The following is a 21,185-nucleotide window of genomic DNA, read 5'->3' as shown; positions in this document are numbered from 1 at the left end:
CAGCTGGATGATGACTCCTCTCTCCCTGACTCCAGTTCCAGCTTTGCAGACCAGTTGGCCTCTGAGGTCACAGTGATCATCTGTAGCAGGAAATGTGAAATTTAAATCAGTTTCTTCCCTTTTTTTTTCCATGTTTAGAAAAAAATACTCCTAAAATAACCAAGCAAGTAAATATTAATAAAGACTTACACACTTCATGAGACGACAGTGAACACATCTCCCTTTATTCCGTTTCTCCATTCCTGCTCAGAACATCAGGTAACAAATATCACAGTAAATCACAGTAAAATATAAAGCACATACTATGTACAACATGTGCCTGTATAAAGAACATTGAATTTTAAACCATCCGTTACTGTTTCTTCTTTAGCTTGGATGGTTCATCTGCTGCTTCTGATAAGATATCAGATCAGAACGATAATTTTCTGTACTCTGCAGTCTATTTACACCTACAGGCCAGTGGACATTCTTTCAGTGATAAGGATGTACACATCCTGGACAGGGAGGAACACTGGTTTGAGCGGGGAGTGAAGGAGGCTATTTACAGTGGGGCAAAAAAGTATTTAGTCAGCCACCGATTGTGCAAGTTCCCCCACTTAAAATGATGACAGAGGTCAGTAATTTGCACCAGAGGTACACTTCAACTGTGAGAGACAGAATGTGAGAAAAAAATCCATGAATTCACATGGTAGGATTTGTAAAGAATTTATTCGTAAATCAGGGTGGAAAATAAGTATTTGGTCACCTCAAACAAGGAAAACCTCTGGCTCTCACAGACCTGTAACATCTTCTGTAAGAAGCTTTTCTGTCCCCCACTCGTTACCTGTATGAATGGCACCTGTTTGAACTCATCATCTGTATAAAAGACACCTGTCCACAGCCTCAAACAGTCAGACTCCAAACTCCGCCATGGCCAAGACCAAAGAGCTTTCGAAGGACACCAGGAAAAGTATTGTAGACCTGCACCAGACTGGGAAGAGTGAATCTACAATAGGCAAGCAGCATGGTGTGAAAAAATCAACTGTGGGAGCAATCATCAGAAAATGGAAGACATACAAGACCACTGATAATCTCCCTCGATCTGGGGCTCCACGCAAGATCTCATCCCGTGGGGTCAAAATGATCATGAGAACGGTGAGCAAAGATCCCAGAACCACACGGGGGGACCTGGTGAATGACCTGCAGAGAGCTGGGACCAAAGTAACAAAGGTCACCATCAGTAACACACTACAACGGCAGGGAATCAAATCCCGCAGTGCCAGACGTGTTCCGCTGCTGAAGCCAGTGCATGTCCAGGCCCGTCTGAAGTTTGCCAGAGAGCACATGGATGATACAGCAGAGGATTGGGAGAATGTCATGTGGTCAGATGAAACCAAAGTAGAACTTTTTGGTATAAACTCAACTCGTCGTGTTTGGAGGACGAAGAATACTGAGTTGCATCCCAAGAACACCATACCTACTGTGAAGCATGGGGGTGGAAACATCATGCTATGGGGCTGTTTTTCTGCCAAGGGGACAGGACGACTGATCCGTGTTAAGGACAGAATGAATGGGGCCATGTATCGTGAGATTTTGAGCCAAAACCTCCTTCCATCAGTGAGAACTTTGAAGATGAAACGAGGCTGGGTCTTCCAACATGACAATGATCCAAAACACACCGCCCGGGCAACAAAGGAGTGGCTCCGTAAGAAGCATTTGAAAGTCCTGGAGTGGCCTAGCCAGTCTCCAGACCTCAACCCCATAGAAAATCTGTGGCGGGAGTTGAAAGTCCGTGTTGCTCGGCGACAGCCCCAAAACATCACTGCTCTCGAGAAGATCTGCATGGAGGAATGGGCCAAAATACCAGCTACTGTGTGTGCAAACCTGGTAAAGACCTATAGTAAACGTTTGACCTCTGTTATTGCCAACAAAGGTTATGTTACAAAGTATTGAGTTGTATTTTTGTTATTGACCAAATACTTATTTTCCACCCTGATTTACGAATAAATTCTTTACAAATCCTACCATGTGAATTCATGGATTTTTTTTTCACATTCTGTCTCTCACAGTTGAAGTGTACCTCTGGTGCAAATTACTGACCTCTGTCATCATTTTAGGTGGGGGAACTTGCACAATCGGTGGCTGACTAAATACTTTTTTGCCCCACTGTACGTGAAAAGGGAAAAACTTTCTCTGAATCGAGGAGGGGGGCTAAGGGTACATCTTTCACCATCTTACAATGCTGTGATTGCAGCCATTCCTCAACTCATGGTACTCGTGGCCATTGATCAGTGGTCTTTGATTAGTGGTTGTTGATCAATGGTCACGACAATATGCAAGAAACCAACCTCCTATTGTTCGCCAGTGGTGCTAGTTTTAGTCATTATGCAAATGTACTCTTTAAGTGGTTGGGGAAACCTGCAGTCACTCATCACTTGGATGAGCGACGAGCAGAATCAACGTTTTGGGACTTGTTTGATTTCTTACCACTTCACTGAAAAACAGGTTCAAAGAGTTGAACTAGAAGGCTATGCCTTCCAAATGTTGCAAAACCATCTTATTTATATGTTCTAGCTACCACACTAAGTGACAATACATAAAATATGACCAGTTATTTTAGAAATGTGTACATAAACGAAATAATGTGGTTTCTTGTCAAAAAATGTTTTAGTGTTGTAAATCTGATTTTACCTTTAGAGCATTGTATTAGGGGTTTTATTTCCCTGGAAGGATAAAAAGACTAAGCTTACAATAAATGTATTTATTTTTGTTAAAATAAGTTAAGTGCCTGGCTGGCTCGTGACCTGGCCCCGGATAAATGGAAGAAGATGGATGGATAAAATAAGATAAATTAGGATTGCACCACCTCCACTGGTTTAAAATAAGAACAACCCTAAATTGCCATCATCGTAAAATGTATTTGCCATTAAGTAAGTATTTGGCTTACAGGGGAACTGTGTACGCATTCATCAGTCTAGCCACTCAAAAACAGTAAAAAAGTAACTCCTGGCAATGTTTCTATAAGGTGTTTTTGTGTAATGCTAACTTAACCTTGAGCTATATTCATGTAATACAATTCTATTAGTGCACAAGAAGCATGTGCCCTACTTCTGCAATGCTTTGCCTGCATGTGAGCTTGCGTTACACATCATGTATGTAGGTGCACTCCAGGTAGTAAGCCAGTTGTATTTACCTGCTTAATTTCATGGATGACAGCAATGATCTGTGTGCTGCATAACTGAGGCAAACAAAGAAGAAAGAGTTTTTGTTGTTGTTTTAATAAAGGATGCTCAGGACGGCAGTAAAGAAAGCATCAGAATAACAAGATGAAATAACACTTGTACATGTAAGAAAGTGTGCATATGTATTCAAAAGGTAGCAAATCAATACTTCCTCTTTGTTTTTCACAAGAATAAAATAGCTGTTTTCTTTTTCTATGTAAAGTTGCATTACATTTTCTGAAATTTCACCTTCACTCCATCCTAATACACTCAAATAAAATCTGATGTCATTAGTTAGCTCAGTAAATTAAACAGCAACCACTATTGTGTCACCTGTTGAGGATCCACCCTCACAGATGTGTGACAAAAAATGAGAATTGGCAACTGTAATTTCATAGACCAACCATGTAACAAGTTGGCAACACATACTGTATGTGTAAGTTGGCTGGATAAGGTCAATAAAAATATTTTACTACATTATCATTTAACATATTCTCAGACCTAAATGTATCATGACCCCTACACACTGAGGACATGTATTGGGTCTGTAAGGTAGGGGGTGCCAGACTAAGCAGCTAAGGAGATAGACCGCGTTGTCTACTAATGACAAAATTGGTGGTTGGATCCCTGGATCCTCCAGTCTGCATGTTGAAATATCCTTGGCAAGACACTGAACCCCTAGGTGCCCGTGACTCATCCATCAGAGCGAGTGCGTGTGCATTAATGTAAAATGAAGTGCTTAAAAGCATAGAGTAAGAGTGCTGTGTGAAAGGCTGCATGAGGCTTGTAGTCAAAGTTGCTTGACTAGAATAGACTTCTTCGTCTGACTGCATGTGGTGTCCATGAACCTTACTATTTATCTGGTTTCACACATAATATTTAAACAAATTCATGAAAAAATAGCAATTTGAGTTTAAGTAATTAATTATTGATGTTTATGAGTTAAAGTGACAGACTAGTGACCTGTTGCAGGTCTGCCCTGCTACTTGTCACAGATCAATTAGACCTCAAATTGGGTCTTCTTTCTCCGCAGCCAATTAGCACCAGTCCCACCCACACAGTGTCTTACTGTGATTTCACCACAGTACTGCCAGCTAACCCGTTTATCCCGTACAAAACTACAGAGCATTTTCATGCAACATTTCAATAACACAAAATTAGTATACTTTGTTTTGCAGGAAACGCCACAATATGAAAATATATAATTCATTTAAAGACTGTTTACAGATGTAATTCAAAATGGTAAATAGACTTCTTCAGCACCTGAGCACTCAGAGTGCTTGATACAAATTACCTTGTTCACCCATTGATGCAAGCACTTTTTCTAAGCTTTCTATCTTGAGTAGTATCTTGCCCAAGGATATTTGGCATGCACATGAGTAGATAACCAGATGACCTGCTCTACCTCCTGAGTTACAGCCACCCCTTAATAATGACTTTACATGTAATCTTTAAATCTACAGTTTATCAAGTGTCACTGAGCAGTCCTTACTATTAAATATATCTTTTAAATATATCTCTTTTTCCTCTCCTGTCTCGCTTACGTCTTTGTGGATCTCCCTGGGAAATACAGCAGGTGAATCTTTAGCTAGCAACACACAGTGCAACAGACTGTACACAAACAGTTTGTATGTTCCCTGATATTTACTGAGTTATTAAACCTAAAGTAACAGGTCTGTTTCGAAAATGTTCAAGTTTCAGTGCCATACACCACCAAGTAAGGCAGAACATTGAAGCCACCTGAAAGACTTGCTGTGTTGCTTGTGGATATCAGGGCTCTGGTCTGTGTTTCTTTTGAAGAAGGGAGGGTGTAATATATTGCTGGGAGTGCTAATTTCCAGCTTGCTGTGACTGCTCCTTGGCCAGCAGACGGCAGGCGAGCGCTGCAGTTGAGTAGTGACTAAAATGGCAATAATCAATTAAAAAGAATAACCATCACCTCTCGACCCCCTGGCTGTTTTTGGCAGCAGTTATAGTAAAATACACCTTTCACTTTGCTGCTGCTATCAATCTGATCACTATGCCTGCACTCCTTTGGTTTCTATCATTGTGTGGATGCTTTAAGCATCCACACTATTGAGTTCCTCTTGGGACTTCCGTACACTTTTTGGCACTTAACTACTTCCACAATTTTCAGCCGATTTTCACCGTTCAAATTTTAAACTATTCTGTTAATTCTGCTAATGTGTGCTATGTCTTTTGTAGAGATGGACCGATCCGATATTACGTATCGGTATCGGTCCGATACTGACCTAAATTACTGGATCGGATATCGGAGAAAAATAAAAAATGTAATCCGATCCATTAAATATCACGAAAGCACCTCACAAAACTTGCAACACGCCGTAACTCACCTCAGAACGTTAGCACGTCGGAGCAGTATGCATCACGTGATAGAGAGGCTGTGGCATGCGGGACCTGTCGGTGGTCTGGATAGCATTTGGAGCTTCGCTAGCAACCCGGCATTTCATCTCCGACAAAGTTATCCCGAGAGAAGTACAGCAAGTGTGTAAGTCCATCTCTGAATGTTTGTAAAGCATTCCTGCGTTAAGCTTAACAAGCGACTGCCTCTCCTGCTGCTACTTCAATCATGAAACTGCTTAACGATCAGCTGATCGGCTTTTCTGTCGCGAGTCCGTGTCTCTTGTTTGCTTTTGGCCCACTTTGCACCAGAAAGAGGAAACCAGGGGCTGAACAACAGCAGCACGTTTAAGCTTGATCAGCTGTTGTTAGAATGTATTTAATATTACTTTCTACACCAGGATCTTTTTCTACGTAGCTGACGCTGGTAACTGTGCAGGGGCGGATCTAGCAAAGTTTAGCCAGGGGGGCCGATAGGGCATTAACAGGGAAAAGGGGGCACAAAGACATACTTTTCTTTCTTATTCTCATTTAAAATGTCTAGCTTTTAATAAATAATTATCTGACACCCAAAGTTTCAATTTGATGTAAAATGAATAGAAGTCAATTACTGTATATAGTAACTATTAAGTCTAATATATATACCCTAGTAAGCTATAGTACTTTTTCCTTTGGGAAGGTACCATCTGTGCAGTCTGCAATTTTGTTGAAGAAAGATGTTGAATCTATTTAATATTTCTTGAAAAATAATTGATTTCTGTGCATTTTTTTTCACACTGCATCAAATTAAGGTTGATTACGTTGATTAAGCATCATGAGGTGGAGCGTGAGGGGTGGTTCCCTATTTTTTATTTATTTATTTTTGTCGTTGCTGGGAGTTGGAACCCTATTAGTTAGGTTGCTTAATATTTATGCTAAGTACTCTTTAAAATACCAGAATAGGGAGGATGGTGTAGGTTTAAGTTTATTAGATTGATCAGTATTGCTGAACTATGAAATTTTTTTTTTTGCATACAGGTATAACAGAATAGCTTTAGTGTAGTTGTTGTTTTAAACTTGAGTATGAACTTATACAAAATGCAGCAAGATATTTAAAAAACAGTTTTGTTGATTAAAAAACACTATATCGGATTCATATCGGTATCGGCAGATATCCAAATTTATGATATCGGTATCGGTATCGGACATAAAAAAGTGGTATCGTGCCATCTCTAGTCTTTTGGTATTTTTCACTATTATACTTTTTAAAATATTAAGCTTAATTTGTCCCATTGAAATGAATGGGAAACTTCTGCAATTCTGCTAAAATTTGCTTGTTTTTGAAACTTAACTACTTCCTCATATTTTCACCTAGAACAACCATTCAAACTTTAAAATGTTCTCAAATTATTGGGCTATTCAGGTATAAATCAGCTTTTTCAAATCTTTTACCGTTTTACTTTTATGCCTCTTAAAGTTTTCAGTTGCAAAATTGTGATTTTTCACAAAATACATGTGTTGTTATGGTTGCTTTGCACTTGGCTTCCAGTGTGCCACTGAAGGTTTTGCAGTCTTCTCTTCATGTCCGAACAACTTCTTGCTACTTGCTCAATTTTCACTCAACTTCCATAAATTATACATCAAAACGTAGGTATTTTTGCTGGCTTTCTGAAAATGTCACTATCATTGTTGTGGGATTTATAGAATTCTGGCAAATCTCCTCAGACCAACACAAAGTTGCAAAACTCTCCATAGAAAGTCAATGGAGAGTTTGTTCAAAATCACCGCTTGATTTCTGTAATAAGAGGCATATTCGAATCGTCATATCTCCTTAACGAAGCAAAGTTAAGACATAAGGCTTGTCCCAGTATATCTTCAGACACTCCTGACGCTCACAATTCAAGAATTATTTACTCACCTATTACCGTTCTGAAATGAGTTGGACTTGTTTGAGGGTAGGAAATTTGTCCTTCGCTCAGATTTCTTCAGATTTCAAACTCTGGAAATGAACCACTTTTTTCTCTCGTCATAACTTTTTGTTGGATTTCCACAGAGACCTGGAAATTTCCATGATTGTTCACCAAAGCCTGCTGTCTCTTACGGTGAAAGAATGATACTGATACTCCAAGTAGATTTAGAGTTAGAAAGCGTTGTTTGAGGGCAAGTCAAGGCAGTTTTTGCTTTGCTCTACTCAGTTATGGTGCATTAGAAGTCAAATATCTTTAATAATTAATATTTTAATGATAAATTGTCAACACTTTAAGATTCCCCCATCTCTTCTGAACAAAATGGTGTAAGAATGACCGTTCTGGCCAATACAGTTAGGAAATTATGGTCATTTGTTTGAGGGGAATCCTCACTACGAGAAATAGACTACAAAAATCCTGTCTCTGTGCTGCGTATGTGCACCTGTTTTGGCGGGAAAAAGTACACAGCCTCTGTGGATTCAAATTCAGCAGCTCCCAGGCTGCTTGACTGAAAACATGCTTCTCTCTCCCTGTGTGTGTGTGTGCATGAGAGAGAGAGAGAGAGAGAGAGAGAGAGAGAGAGAGAGAGAGAGAGAGAGACCCTCTTTAGGGCAGCATCTCATTGTTGGAAAAAAAAAATATATATTCAGACTGGTTGACTGGCATAGACCCTCCGTGTGTCTCTCTCTCTGTGCATTTGTGTATACATACTTGATTTCGTGTGTATCTGTTGGCTGGTCCTTCTTGTTTTTTAAATTTATTTTTATTTCTTTAATTTTTTTTCACAGGTGAACAACAATTAGTTTTGAGGGAACTTAACCATGTTCCGTTTTTTTTTTCAGCTTGTCATCTTACTTTTCCAGTATTTTCACTTAAGTTATTACTATTCTGCTCAATCATAGTATTTGTTCTAAATCATTGTTATTATGCTATATTGTAGTATTTCTGTTAAATCATACTATTTCTACTATATTATATTTTTCTTTCTAAATATAGCATTTCTGCTATATAATTGTATTTCTGCTATGTTATACTATTTGTGCTAAACCAGAGTATTTGTGCTGAAACATAGTATTTCTGCCAAATGATAGTATTTGTGCTAAAACATAGTATTGATTTAAAATTACAATATTCATAGTCCATCACAGTGTCTCTGGTAAATCACAGTATTTCTGCTCTGTTGTACTATTTTTCTAAATCATAGTGTTTCTGTAATGCTTAAGTGTTTTTGGCTAAATATATTCTTTCTGTTATCTTATACTATTTCTCCTAAATTCTTGTATTTTTGAGAAGTTATCATGTTTCTGGTAAGTTACAATATTTCTGTTAAGTTCTGCTATGCTATTGTATTTCTGCCAAGTATTATGTTTCCTCTAAGATATTGCAGTTCTGCTAAGTTATTCCATTTTAGCAAAGTTCCTTTGCTTCTGCAAAGTTTTTACAATTTCTGCAACTTTTCAGCTTTTTCAGCTAGTTTTTGCATACAGCTTCAGCTTTAAAGCATCCACACTGCATTTTTGCAGGAAATGCAAATTTTTCTAGTTTGCTTTGAATTGGATAAGCATTAATCTTATTTATAATGGATAGATCCAAAGTTAAAGCTGGAAATGATGCATTATGCAAATTGCTTTTTTTGCATTATATGGTCATCTTCAGATTTTCTGAGGCTTTAAACAAGATTATGAAAACAACTGTGCAACCTGATTACAGCAAACAGAGCTGCAAAAAGTAGCAGCCTTTGTTTCTACCTGTTCATGCTCTGCAGTAGACTTGCAGCAACAAGCTTATGTACAGTGGCTTGCAAAAGTTTTCGGCCGTCTTGAACTTTTCCACATTTTGTCACATTACAGCCACAAACATGAATCAATTTTATTGGAATTCCACGTGATAAACCAATACAAAGTGGTGTACACGTGAGAAGTGGAACGAAAATCATACGATTCCAAACATTTTTTTACAAAAAATAACTGAAAAGTGGGGTGTGCATAATTATTAAGAGTCAATACTTTGTAGAACCACCTTTTGCTGCAATTACAGCTGCCAGTGTTTTAGGGTATGTTTCTACCAGCTTTGCACATCTAGAGACTGAAATCCTTTCCCATTCTTCTTTGCAAAACAACTCCAGCTCAGTCAGACAAAATGTGGAAAGGTTCAAGGGGGCAGAATCCTTTTGCAAGCCACTGTATCTCACTGCCCAAGGACCTTGTGTTTCCCGTGATAATAATTGAAGGGTGCTTTTCCATTTTGGCTCAAATAAGTCTGATGTTTGAAGGCATGCAGAGATGGAAAAAAACAAAACAAAAGCAAAACCCTCAAATGTGTTAAACCCAACGAACAAGCCTATTCTGAAAATGTAATGACCAGAAAGGAGGTGTTTATATTCAGCTGTTGGGGCAAAAATCAAAAGTTATTCAAAAGCTAACAAAGTATTTCTACTTTGTTGCTTCCCACCACCTGCAGGTAAAACCTCCTGAAAACCCTTCAGCAGGTTCAAAACCAAGGTTATCATAAATATGAAATAGAAATATTAAATGAAAACCAGACCAAGAAAAACCCAAAACAAAACAAACTTAATTGGAAACAATTTTGTGAGCTTGGATCACTAAGCTACAATACAATACAAATAGAGGAAATATCTTCAGTTTTAGTATTGGTTAGTCTATACACACAAACTCTTGTGTACACTGTATATACAAATGTTTTCTACACTCTAAGAAATAAAACGTTGGATTTAATTGACAAAGTTAAGGCAATCTTTTCCACAAAACCTGGTCAATTAAACATAAATCAATATGGTTATTATCTGCAATTTCAATGGTGATGTATATCAGAAGTGAAATTGTTCTATAAAAACAACAGCTTTCCTTTCATTGTTACTATTTAACACCATTAAATAGAATTTAAATACTTTGTTAATTTTATTAACTGTATTGCTTTAGGTTCAATTGACAATATTAATTTGAATTTAATGGCACCATTTAGATTGAGTTTTGGACCTAATTAATTTGCTTAATTATGATTTAATTAATAGTTTCATCTATATGGTAAATGTTTAGGTATCAACAAAACAAGTCTAGAAAGGTTCCTGAGTTGTCATCTATACATTGTAATTAGGTGTTTGGACCTTTCAGAGGTCTTCAGCAAAGGTCTAACACTTAACTACAGAGTACAGGTGACAACTCAAAAACCTTTTTACACTTGCTCACACGTTACCATTTATAACATTCAAGATCCTTGCACTTCAATAGAAAACTCTTACACCAAAGCTTACATAAAGTGTAAATGCAAAAAAAGGGTGCTGCATCAACAACTTTATTTACGGTGAGCCTTAACAAGGCAAAGCTTCGACAGGGAACAACACTGCATAAGGCAATATTAAATGCTTAAAGTGCATGACCAAAATTTAAACATTGGAAACAACTTTCGAGTTTCAACAAAGTGACATTGTAGTGTGCCATAAGATGTCAAATTCAATACAACTTGTGATTATAGTCAGATCTGCAGATTTACCACAGCAACTTAAAAATCACTGTATAATGCAATTACAGAAAATACTTAAGTGACACAAAGGTAAAAACGATTTAGTCCCCAGTTACAAAAATCTGATTCAGAATTATAAGTTTTCTATTATATAATAAATTTTACAATAAAAAAATGCATATAGCAAATCTCAAAATATTCTTAATTAAATGCTAAGACCAAAAATCCAGTACTTAACTTGAGTACAGGTGACAACCTTAGAACCTTTTCACATTTGTTTGCACATACACTTTAACATTTATAACACTCAAGATCCTTGACCTACAATGGAAACCTGGTACACGAGAACTAATATGAAGTGTAAATACAAAAAAAAAAAATTGTGTTGCTTTAACAACTTGAACAAAAGCCTTCAACGAGGCAAAGCTTAAACAGGGAAACAACACTGCATAATGCAACATTAAATGAAGTGTGTAAAATAAAATGTAAACATCTGAAACAACTTTCCAGTTTCAACTAAGTGACAGTGTAGTGAGGAGTAGGATGTCAAACCTGACAGAATGATTTCAGGATCTACAGTTGTAGGTCTACAATGGCTACAGTCTGCAGAATTACCACAGCAACTCAAACTGAAGAAAATGTTGTGAAACAAGGAAATATATCCATCTGCGTAATTTTGTCCCCAGTTCCAAAAACTCAAGTTTCTGAATTATGTTTTCTTTTCCACAATCAAAAGAAAAATGGCATTCAGTAAATCTCTTAAATATTAAAGCTATGACAAAATATTTACAAACAAAGATCAACATATATATATTTATGAACTTTTAAACAGTGAAACAGAGCACTTATTTTGGGAGACATTTCGATCTAGAAGAGTCATTGCGTCTCCTTTTGGCAGAGTTTGTTCTTCAGCACTTGTATTTTGTTAGACAGTTTTTTGTCTTCCAGTCCCATGAGCACCTTCTGGAAGAACTCAAATGCGAAGTGGCTTTGGGTAACTCAGATTGAGGCAGTAAATTAGCCCAAACAAAAGTGCACACCCGCTCGCCACATCGTGAAGATCCTGCAAGACGGTGCATCTCTCAATAATGATGCCAACATCTTCAAGGGAGTCATCAGGCTGTGCTCCTTCATGGATTATTTTATAAACACGCCAAATCCATCCTCTCAAGCTCTTCAGCTTCCATCACGTTGAAATCCTGAAAAGGACAGAAATATTTTAAATCTGTTGTATTTTGGTCCTTGCATCATCTATCTATTCACTGCATTTTAGTTCAAATGGTCCACACTATCCTAATTACACATATCCCTGAATGAGACTGAGGAGAACAGACCAAAGAAAAATGTGGATTTAAGACAATCACCAATAAAGACCAAGAAGAAGATACATGAAACATGGACAGAGGGCAGAAGGAGTATACATTAATAATATTATCAATATTCTGCTGACCAGGGTCATTTTCTTTAGTTTTGCATAAAACAATGTAAGTGAATGGAAACAAAATCCTAGTATTTCCCATGCACTTTATTGTTGTAAGCTAATTTAAAGAAAACTGATTGCTGCCAGAACAGGAGAATGCCTGGGCTTGTTTAGAAAATACATTTTTCAACTTACAAAACTCTGGGAATTATGACAGTCAAAATTTTACTGAGGGGTGGAATATCCCTTTAAAAATAAACTTACCATGTACTCTTTGATGAGATTTTCAGGGTTCTCATTCAGGTATATAATCACAGCTTTAAGGATGCATTCACGCTTCACTTCGATTCGGGAACTCTAAACAAAACAACACATGCAGCGCAATTACTTTTTTGAAGTTTTTAGAGACCCCCACAAAACTTAAGTCAATTTTTATTGTTGTTTAACCAATTCATAATTGTTTCTAAGTAATTTTAAACATGCTTTTTGCAAGCAAGTAGTATTTTGTGTTAGAGAATGAGAAGCTTACCAATTCATTCCCATAAAGATTATAAGTTATGAGTCCAATTACACTGATTGCGATACATTGGGTCGCGGAAAATGCAGCTTTAGCGTGGTGTACCACCCGAAAAGTGTTGTTGCATAGGAGTGCTGTTCAAAGGAATCAAAAACATTTTGATAGAGATTTCCAAAAATTAATGACAAAAACTACACACTGTCACGTTAATATGAGGTATGCGGGCTACCACCACATTTGCAGTATTTATACCAAGTTTGAGTGAAAAAAAATAATCTATTGTGTCACTGAGTTGTGGCGAAATGTGAAATGTTGTCTGCCTTTGTCTTTTCTCAGTGTAGCTAATTATTCCTTTGGACAATTAATGAGTAACAAAAAAAAGAAAAGAAAAAAGCTACAATGCCAGCAGCGGCACTTATGGCCTCTAGGGGCATGAGTTACTTAGTTCTGCTTTGTGTCAGGACCAAGTCCAGAATATAAGCCAAAAGCGAGATGAGAAGTATAACGCAGGAGAGAACAAGCATAAAATGACCCAAGAAAGTTAAAAATACAGGTTAATAACCAGACCTGAGATCAACCTGCAACTAATCTATTAGTTACAGAACATTATAACAAGACAGAATACCTGTGAATTGTAGACAATGGTGCTGTGATCCGCCGCGCTGTTTCCCCTCCTTTTTTTCGTAGAATCTTCATCAACTGGTCAGAGTACTGGTCAAGACTGCTCATGAATGTGGACAGCAGTGGAACTGTGGTGATAACCTAAAAGACCAAATAAGAGAATTCAAAATGTAAAATTGCGTATTAAGGAAAAAGTAAATAATATGCAAGCATTAGGTACCTTCAACATGAACTTTTGGAGCACAGCTCAAATCTCCGCAGCTCCAAATTCCACAACCAGCAACCTGAGAGAAAAAGAAAAACAGAAAAAATTAATCGTTTACAGTGAGACACATGCAAAGGGGTAGCACAGAGATGGTCTAAACTTAAGAACACTCCTATTTCTTTTAAAATGTATTAATAATACAAGTTAAATTTCAAATGCTCCAAAATTTCTATTACTCATTTCATAAATCTGTTCCTGTGAGCACGTTTACCATTATATACCGGAACAGCCCACTCTGTGAACGTGACCCACTTGCCCCCAAAAATAAAATCAAGTATACTGGGTGGTTAGTGCTCCGTTTGTCGGTTTGTGCTGGTAAAATCATCGTTTGTATCGCTAGGTGTCAAAGATATTACACTTTTATTTAATAGGTCATTCAGAGTTCTTTCATTCAGTTTTTTCATTCTCTGCGCATGCTCAGAAAGGATGTGGAAAAGGCTCTTTGGATTTAATTAAATGTGTTCAATAAATTGGAAATATCAATATTATTTAACATTAAAACGGTATAGAATTAATTAAATCAAATTTAAAAATATTAATTACACCCATAAGATTAACAATTTTAAGTATATTGAACATAAAACTAAGAATTAATTTTTAAAAACCCCATGTTTCATTTGTTAGAGTGTAGGCTGAATTTGTTCCTTATCTACAAACTGCATCAGACCTTCTGTGTACCAACAAGTGAAGTTTCAGAAAACCTTTTCAAACCGAATACTACTAAATATTAAAATCTTTAATTTTAATAATCATTGTTATACTAATAATTATATTTAACTTACTGTCTGTGTAGGTTCTCAATCACCCAGGCTATAGTAAAACAAGGAGCTTGGAAAGAAAAGCAACTGGACTTCTTTAAGTTTCTTGACGATGTTTCACCTCTTGAAGCTTCTCCAGTTCAGTTTCTTCAGAACTGGAGAAGCTTCTTCCTTTCCAAGCTCCTTAGATTCCTTACAGTATGCACCCCCTTCTTCATTTCCATTAGCAACAAACATGTTCTGTCAATGAAGGCCCAGGAAGACAGTCACTTAAATTTTTATTTATTCAAAGACAGAGATCCAAAATGTTTTCAAGTCACCTGATCATTTTCTTATGACTACTTTATGTTGCTGATAAATACTATAATTTTAATAAATTAAATTCATCAGTAACACAGGTCAGTATTAGTGTCTGTCCGTCCTTTTGATACAATACACTTGTATCATTACTAGATACAACATTTCATAGACACATAAATGATTCATGGCACCTGAATCAATGTGAAACGCTACAGTATGGCTTTTTTATTCCTTCCGGTGGAATCAGCGTGGCTTATGTTGCATCATTAGATCACATTAATTTAGTCTATTTGTTCCCTGACTGTTAGTGTTTTATCTGTTCAGGCCTATAATAGCCATACAGGATCTTCAAATGCTCACACACAGCATGCTAAAACAGCAGTATCCAAACAGGGCATGCATGTGTCACTGATGCTACACCACCCTCTGCCTGTCCCGCTGGCTCACAGGCAGTCCCGGTGGTTTGAGGGAGGAGGGAATGGGCAGCTCGAGTAGGCTGTCCGGAAAGCTGGCAGGGCTCAGCTGCTGCAGAACAGTCTGCATGGCGCTGAGAACCAACGGCGCCGGGCTCCTTCCCGACAGGTAAAGGTAGGTCTCCTCGCCTAGCATCTTGCTCCAGCGCTCCGATTCTCCAACCAGAGCTTCCTTCATTTTGAAGCGAACTTTTGGCATAAACAGGAGCAGGTTGTCCAGACACCGCCTTTTCTCCCCACTTCTGACCACCGTGGAGTCTCTGAGCTTTTCCAAAGTAATGTCCAGCGGGGTCAGGCCGTTGTGGTCTTGGGCGTACGGGGACGCCCCGCTCCCCAGGAGCAAGATGACCGCCTCGGGACGCAGAAGCTCGCAAGCCAGATGTAGCGGGGTTCTTCCGTCCTCGATGTGAAAACACCCGGCTCGGTCCGTGTAGGACGGGGTAATGGCTATACGGTGGGTTTCTTGTAAGATGAGGCAGAGAATGTAGCGTCTGTCGTAGCGAACAGCCATAGCGAGGTGAGGCGCGGAGGACGGGCAGGGGCAGAAGCGCTCCCCGGGTTTTGCTAGCGCTTCATCCGTGTATCGGCTGAGGAGGTACTGAGCGTACGCCTGGTGGTCATGAACTATAGCGTACAGCAACGCCTCCGACGGGCTGTAAATCCTCTGGCCAGAGTCCTCGTCCAAGTAAAAAGTTTCCATCGTCCGCATGTCCTCCAACATCCAGACCGGCTTTAGGTCCCGCACGGCCCGGTAGAAGAGCAGCGAGAAGGACTTTCGATGCTTCTCGACGCTCCGAGCCTCCGAAGTGACGGTTAAAGAGGCCATGGCAACCCGAGTGATATAAATTCCCAGAACCTTACACGGTTTCATTCACAGAGCGCAAAAACTACCATTTCCCCAACAGAAGCTCGAGTCCAGGGACCTACTGAGTCAGTGTTTGAAATAACCGACATTCCTGTAGCTGCTCGAGCCCTCTGCAGTACTGTGCGAGGGCGCATGCGCACAACGTACAAACGTCAAAAGGTTTTACAAACTTTATTGACAGTTGAGCTGTGAGCTGATTATAAGGGCTGTGTCCAAACTCGGGGGCTGGGCTGCATCCTTGGAAGGATAAAGGATAGACAAGTTACTTTGACATCTATGTTCAAGTGCATTTTGGTGCTGATGCTACGTTTACTAATCTACAACTACTGCTATCGCAATTAAGAATGAGCTGCGGTAGCGCTCCTTCCTGCATTGTGGGTGAAAAAGTCTCCTGCTGAACGAGCTGCTCAGTGCTCGTACAGTCTCATGCAGGGGGTGGGAGGTGTTGTTCATGATGGATATTAGCTTATTCAATTCAATTTCAATTCAATTCAATTTCTTTATTGTCCCACAAGGGGAAATTAGTTTAGCAGCAGGATAAAAATAAACAGAACAATACTATAAAATAATAACAACAATAATAATGATAGAAAGTTCAAGGACAATTATTTAATAATAATAATAATAATAATAATAATAATGGATTAGATTTATATAGCGCTTTTCAAGGCACCCAAAGCGCTTTACAATACCACTATTCATTCACTCTCACATTCACACACTGGTGGAGGCAGCTACGGTTGTAGCCACAGCTGCCCTGTGGCAGACTGACAGAAGCGAGGCTGCCATATCGCGCCATCGGCCCCTCTGGCCAACACCAGTAGGCAAGTAGGGTAAAGTGTCTTGCCCAAGGACACAACGACCAGGACAGAGAGCCCAGGGATCGCATCTGTAACCTTCCGGTTACAGCTGCGATTCCCAACCCCCTGAGCCACGGTCGCTCCCTTACCATTAAGGAGACAAGACCCAGTAGGGATAAAAGAGACCTGGAGTCTTTTAGTCCTCCTTGGAGGTACTCTAAAACGGCGGCCGGAAGGCAACAACTCAAACTCACTGTGAAGTGGATGGTTCACACAATTAATAATAGAATGAGCCTTTCTAAGCACATTTCTATTGTAAATGGCCAAAAGTCCATCTTGCCAGCTCCCTGGAATTTTGCTAGCAGTTTTTTGGTTTTTTTTTTGTGATCAACATTTTATTGATTTAAAACGGGGTTGGGGGGGGGGGGGTGTACAGACATATACAGCACAACTGTAAACTGCAGTAGCAAAGCAAACATTAGCAAACAAGGCATAGGGACAGCAAAGAAAAGACACAAAAAACACAAAGTTAAAACCAATTATTGCCTCTTCCAGGAGATAACTCTGGATGAGAAGATTTTCCAAGCATCAACAGTCGTGGGTCGAGCTTTATTTAATTTTGCTGTGGTATGTTCAAAACCAATAACACGGATAAGACATCGTCTACAGAATGATTCCATACAAATGTCAGGACAGAACCATTGCTTTGTAATAGTCTTCTTTGCGGATGTGAATCCAGCGAACAACATTTTGCATTGCATTTGTTTTAAGGAGATTTCAGAGGTATCATTAAGGAGACAAAGACCAGGATTGGGAACATAAAAAACTTCCAGCACCTCAGATAACACAGAGTTCACAAAGACCCAAAAATCGGATACCACAGGACAGTCCCAAAACATGTGCAAAAACGTGCCAGGTGATGAATCATTGCAGATGTGACAGTAATACGTAGCCTGTAGTTTCATCTGGAACCTCCTATAGGGTGTAATGTATGTTCTGTGTATGGTTTTGAAATGAATTAATGGATGCGCCAGGTTCTTAGAAGTCAAACTCAGATTAGACCACACTGTATCCCAGTCTATATTAACCTGTAGTTCTCCCAGTTCCCTGACCCAAATAGATTCAATAGGCAGGGACTTCATACCATGTTCGGCTAATTTGTTGTAGATTTTGGAAACGGAGGGTCTGCCAGATTTAGGCAGGATCCAGTCCAACATGGGATGAGAGGGAAGAGGAGAGTCCCAGGGGACACCACATGCTTTGAAAGCTGATCTGAGCTGCAGATATACAAAGTAAGAAGATGCAGGAAGAGAAAAACGTGTCCTTAAGTCCTGAAATGAGCAAAGGCCTTGGGCGTTGAATAGATCATCAAAAAGGTTTATCCCGAGTGAGAACCGAGAGGGTTGAACAAATGGTCGGCTGCCACATAGTAACTTTAAATTATGCCAGAGTGGTGAGCTTTTACAAAATTTAACTGGAGCACCCAGCCACCTTTCTATCTTCCTCCATACCTGTATAGAGTTGGCAATAATAGGTCCGAATTCGTTGTTGTTGTAGAGCGTATTGGTGGGAAAATTAGCAAACAGAAGATCTTGTAGTCTATGCGGTGCTGCCTTGGCGGATTCGATCATTTTCCACGCAGTAGTAGTCTCTGGGTTGACCCACGTACTAAGCGCCCTGATTCGGAATGACCAGTAATAAAACTCGAAGTTTGGTACTGCCAGGCCACCAAACAATTTGGGCCGCTGCAATGTTGACAAACGTATCCTAGGCCTTTTGCCATTCCAAATAAATTTAGACACCGCAGAGTGTATGTCTTTAAAATAAGTTAGAGGAGGAGAGAGTGGCAACATAAAAAAAGAGGAAATTAAGCCGTGGCAGTATGTTCATCTTTACTGTGTTGATTCTACCCTGAAGCGAAGTTTTTAAATTGTCCCATCTTTGAAAGTCGGATTTGATCTTATTTAGCATAGTAGTAAAAATTTTGCTAGCAGTTTTTACCAGAAGTCCCAACCGATTCTTATTCTTCACCGTCAGGTTACCAAACCATGCAGCAATACAAAAAGACATCACAGATTCGATAAAATATCTATAAAACAAGGACAACATCTCAGATGAGACATTAAAAGATCTCATTTTTCTTAAAAAGAACAGTCTTTGTTGAACTTTTTTAGTAGTGGCATCAGCATGAGATTCAAAACACAGTTTATGGTCAAGTACCACACCTAGATATTTATAACTCTCAATGATCCCAATATCGGCAGTTTTAATGATAGTAGGTGATGAGCTATAAGAGGACTTCCTAAAATCAATAATCATGTCTTTAGTTTTTGACACATTAAGTGACAGGAAGGACTCATCACACCAATTCACAAAATCATCTACAACCTGTCTATGGCCTGACTCATCCCCCACTAGAAGACTGACGATCACTGTGTCGTCAGCAAACTTCAGGATGTGTCTGTTCGTGAAATTGCTGCGACACTCATTTGTGTACAGAATGAACAGAAGGGGAGAGAGGCAACAACCCTGGGGCGATCCAGTAGAGGAGGAGAGCACATCAGAAAAGACATGATTCACCCTCACGCATCGTGACCTATTACCGTATTTCCCGGACTACAAAGCGCACCTGAATATTAGCCGCACAAGCTAAAATCAGGGGAAAATCCTGTTTTGTACATACATTAGCCGCACCTGACTAAAAGCCGCAGGTGTTTCAATGTTGACTTATCATATGTAAGAGAATATGCACAAAGGGAATTGTCAGGAAAGAGATGGCTGTTTGGAGACACACCCCTTTTATTAATATTTTGAAAAACAAGTTATGGGTACATATTTGCACATGTAGTACATAACAGTAACCTACAGCACACCAGAAAAATAGATTCGGCCTACCTTTTAGGCTCAGGTGCAGTGACACGGCTTTAACAAGAAGAAAAGTCAGTCATTCACCATCTTTCTCTTCTTCCTGCGCTCTAAAACCACCAAAGTCCTCTTCTCCAATGTCGGAAACGAACAGGCTCAGGATGGCTTCGTCATCCACTCTCCGCTTCTCTCCTTCGTTGTCACTTTCAAAACCAAAGAAATCCTCGTTGTCAGTGTCAGAGTCGAACACCCTCAGAAGGGCCGTGGCGGTGTCCTCCTCTCCATCATGCAGCAGTCCAGCCCTTCAAAATCCGTTGGTGATCGTGGATGTTTTCGCACTTTTCCACGCTGTCAGAATCCACCGGTGGAGTTGGGCATAACTTGCTTTTCGCAAGTTTATCGCCGTTCGTCATCCACGCCTCCCGCTGAATGCGTAGCGCTACTTTGAAGTTTGTTTTTCGCGCTACTTCGTACGGCACTACGTTGCCTGGCGGACGGACATGTGACTAACATACCACTCTTGAACCCCGATCCTTCCGCCAGGCAACGTAGTGCCGTACAACAGCGGAACAAACAAAACAAATCGTCTTACGATATCACAAAAATCATGGAAAATCCATAGAAAAGCCGCACCTGACTAAAAGCCGCAGGGTTCAAAGCTTGTGCAAAAAGTAGCGGCTTATAGCCCGACAATTACGGTAGTCAGAAAGTCCGTCACCCAGCCGACCAGACTAGTGTCAAGCTTAAAATGATTGTAAAGCCTGTCAGCAAGTAAGAAGGGTTGAATTGTATTAAATGCAGATGAAAAGTCAGCAAATAATAATCTTGCATGGGTGTGAGGGGCCTCAAGAGTGTGACAGCAGCATCCTCCACACCTCTTCCTGCTCTATAGGCAAACTGGAAGGGGTCAAGATGATGTTCAACATGCATTAAAATCTTCTTCTTAATTATCTTCTCAAATGTCTTCATCACTAAAGAAGTCAGAGCCACAGGCCTAAAATCATCCAGTGCCTTAGGAGAACTGCCCTTAGCAACAGGAACAATAATAGCATGTTTCCAAATCTTAGGTACTGTCTGTAGCTCTAAAGAAAGTGAGAAGATATAGTGAAAAATCCCACTCAGCTGATCAGCACAAGTTCTCAGTATCTGTCCACAGATGTTGTCGGGTCCAGGACTCTTGCTTTTGGTGTGTCAACATAATTTATACTGAATTCAGCACAATGCCACTCAACTACATACATTATTAAGAAATCCAGAAATGCAGAAATGTTGGGCTTTGTGACAAAGGTGACAGGCTCAAGGTGTAATAGTAAT

The 21,185-nt window shown here is 39.4% G+C and overlaps 1 protein-coding gene across 8 annotated transcripts in view; it reads right to left on the bottom strand.

Moving 5' to 3' along the window:
* Nucleotides 1-10,597: 10,597 nt before the first annotated feature.
* The window catches only part of LOC146653023 (ankyrin repeat domain-containing protein 9), a 38,658-nt gene continuing 28,070 nt past the window's right edge, over nt 10,598-21,185 (bottom strand). Inside the window, exons 6-9 of one of the 8 annotated variants that reach the window (XR_014907537.1) lie at nt 13,766-13,829; nt 13,550-13,686; nt 12,672-12,764; nt 10,598-12,186 (exon numbers count right to left, since the gene is read on the bottom strand). Coding sequence is in view for 1 of the 8 variants with exons in the window: in XM_085381583.1 (XP_085237709.1) it covers nt 15,283-16,212 (930 nt within the window). In the remaining 7 variants the exon portion in view is untranslated. Of the gene's footprint in view, nt 12,187-12,671; nt 12,765-13,549; nt 13,687-13,765; nt 16,350-21,185 lie in introns of those variants that run through there. The other 7 variants (XR_014907539.1, XR_014907538.1, XR_014907541.1 and 4 more) reach the window with 7 other exon arrangements.

Source organism: Rhamphochromis longiceps, linkage group LG15, assembly GCF_057381845.1.
Source record: "Rhamphochromis longiceps isolate RC_006_pf linkage group LG15, R_longiceps_female_GT1.1, whole genome shotgun sequence".
Classification (NCBI taxonomy): Eukaryota; Metazoa; Chordata; class Actinopteri; order Cichliformes; family Cichlidae; genus Rhamphochromis; species Rhamphochromis longiceps.
This window is presented reverse-complemented; position numbering and strand designations above follow the sequence as displayed.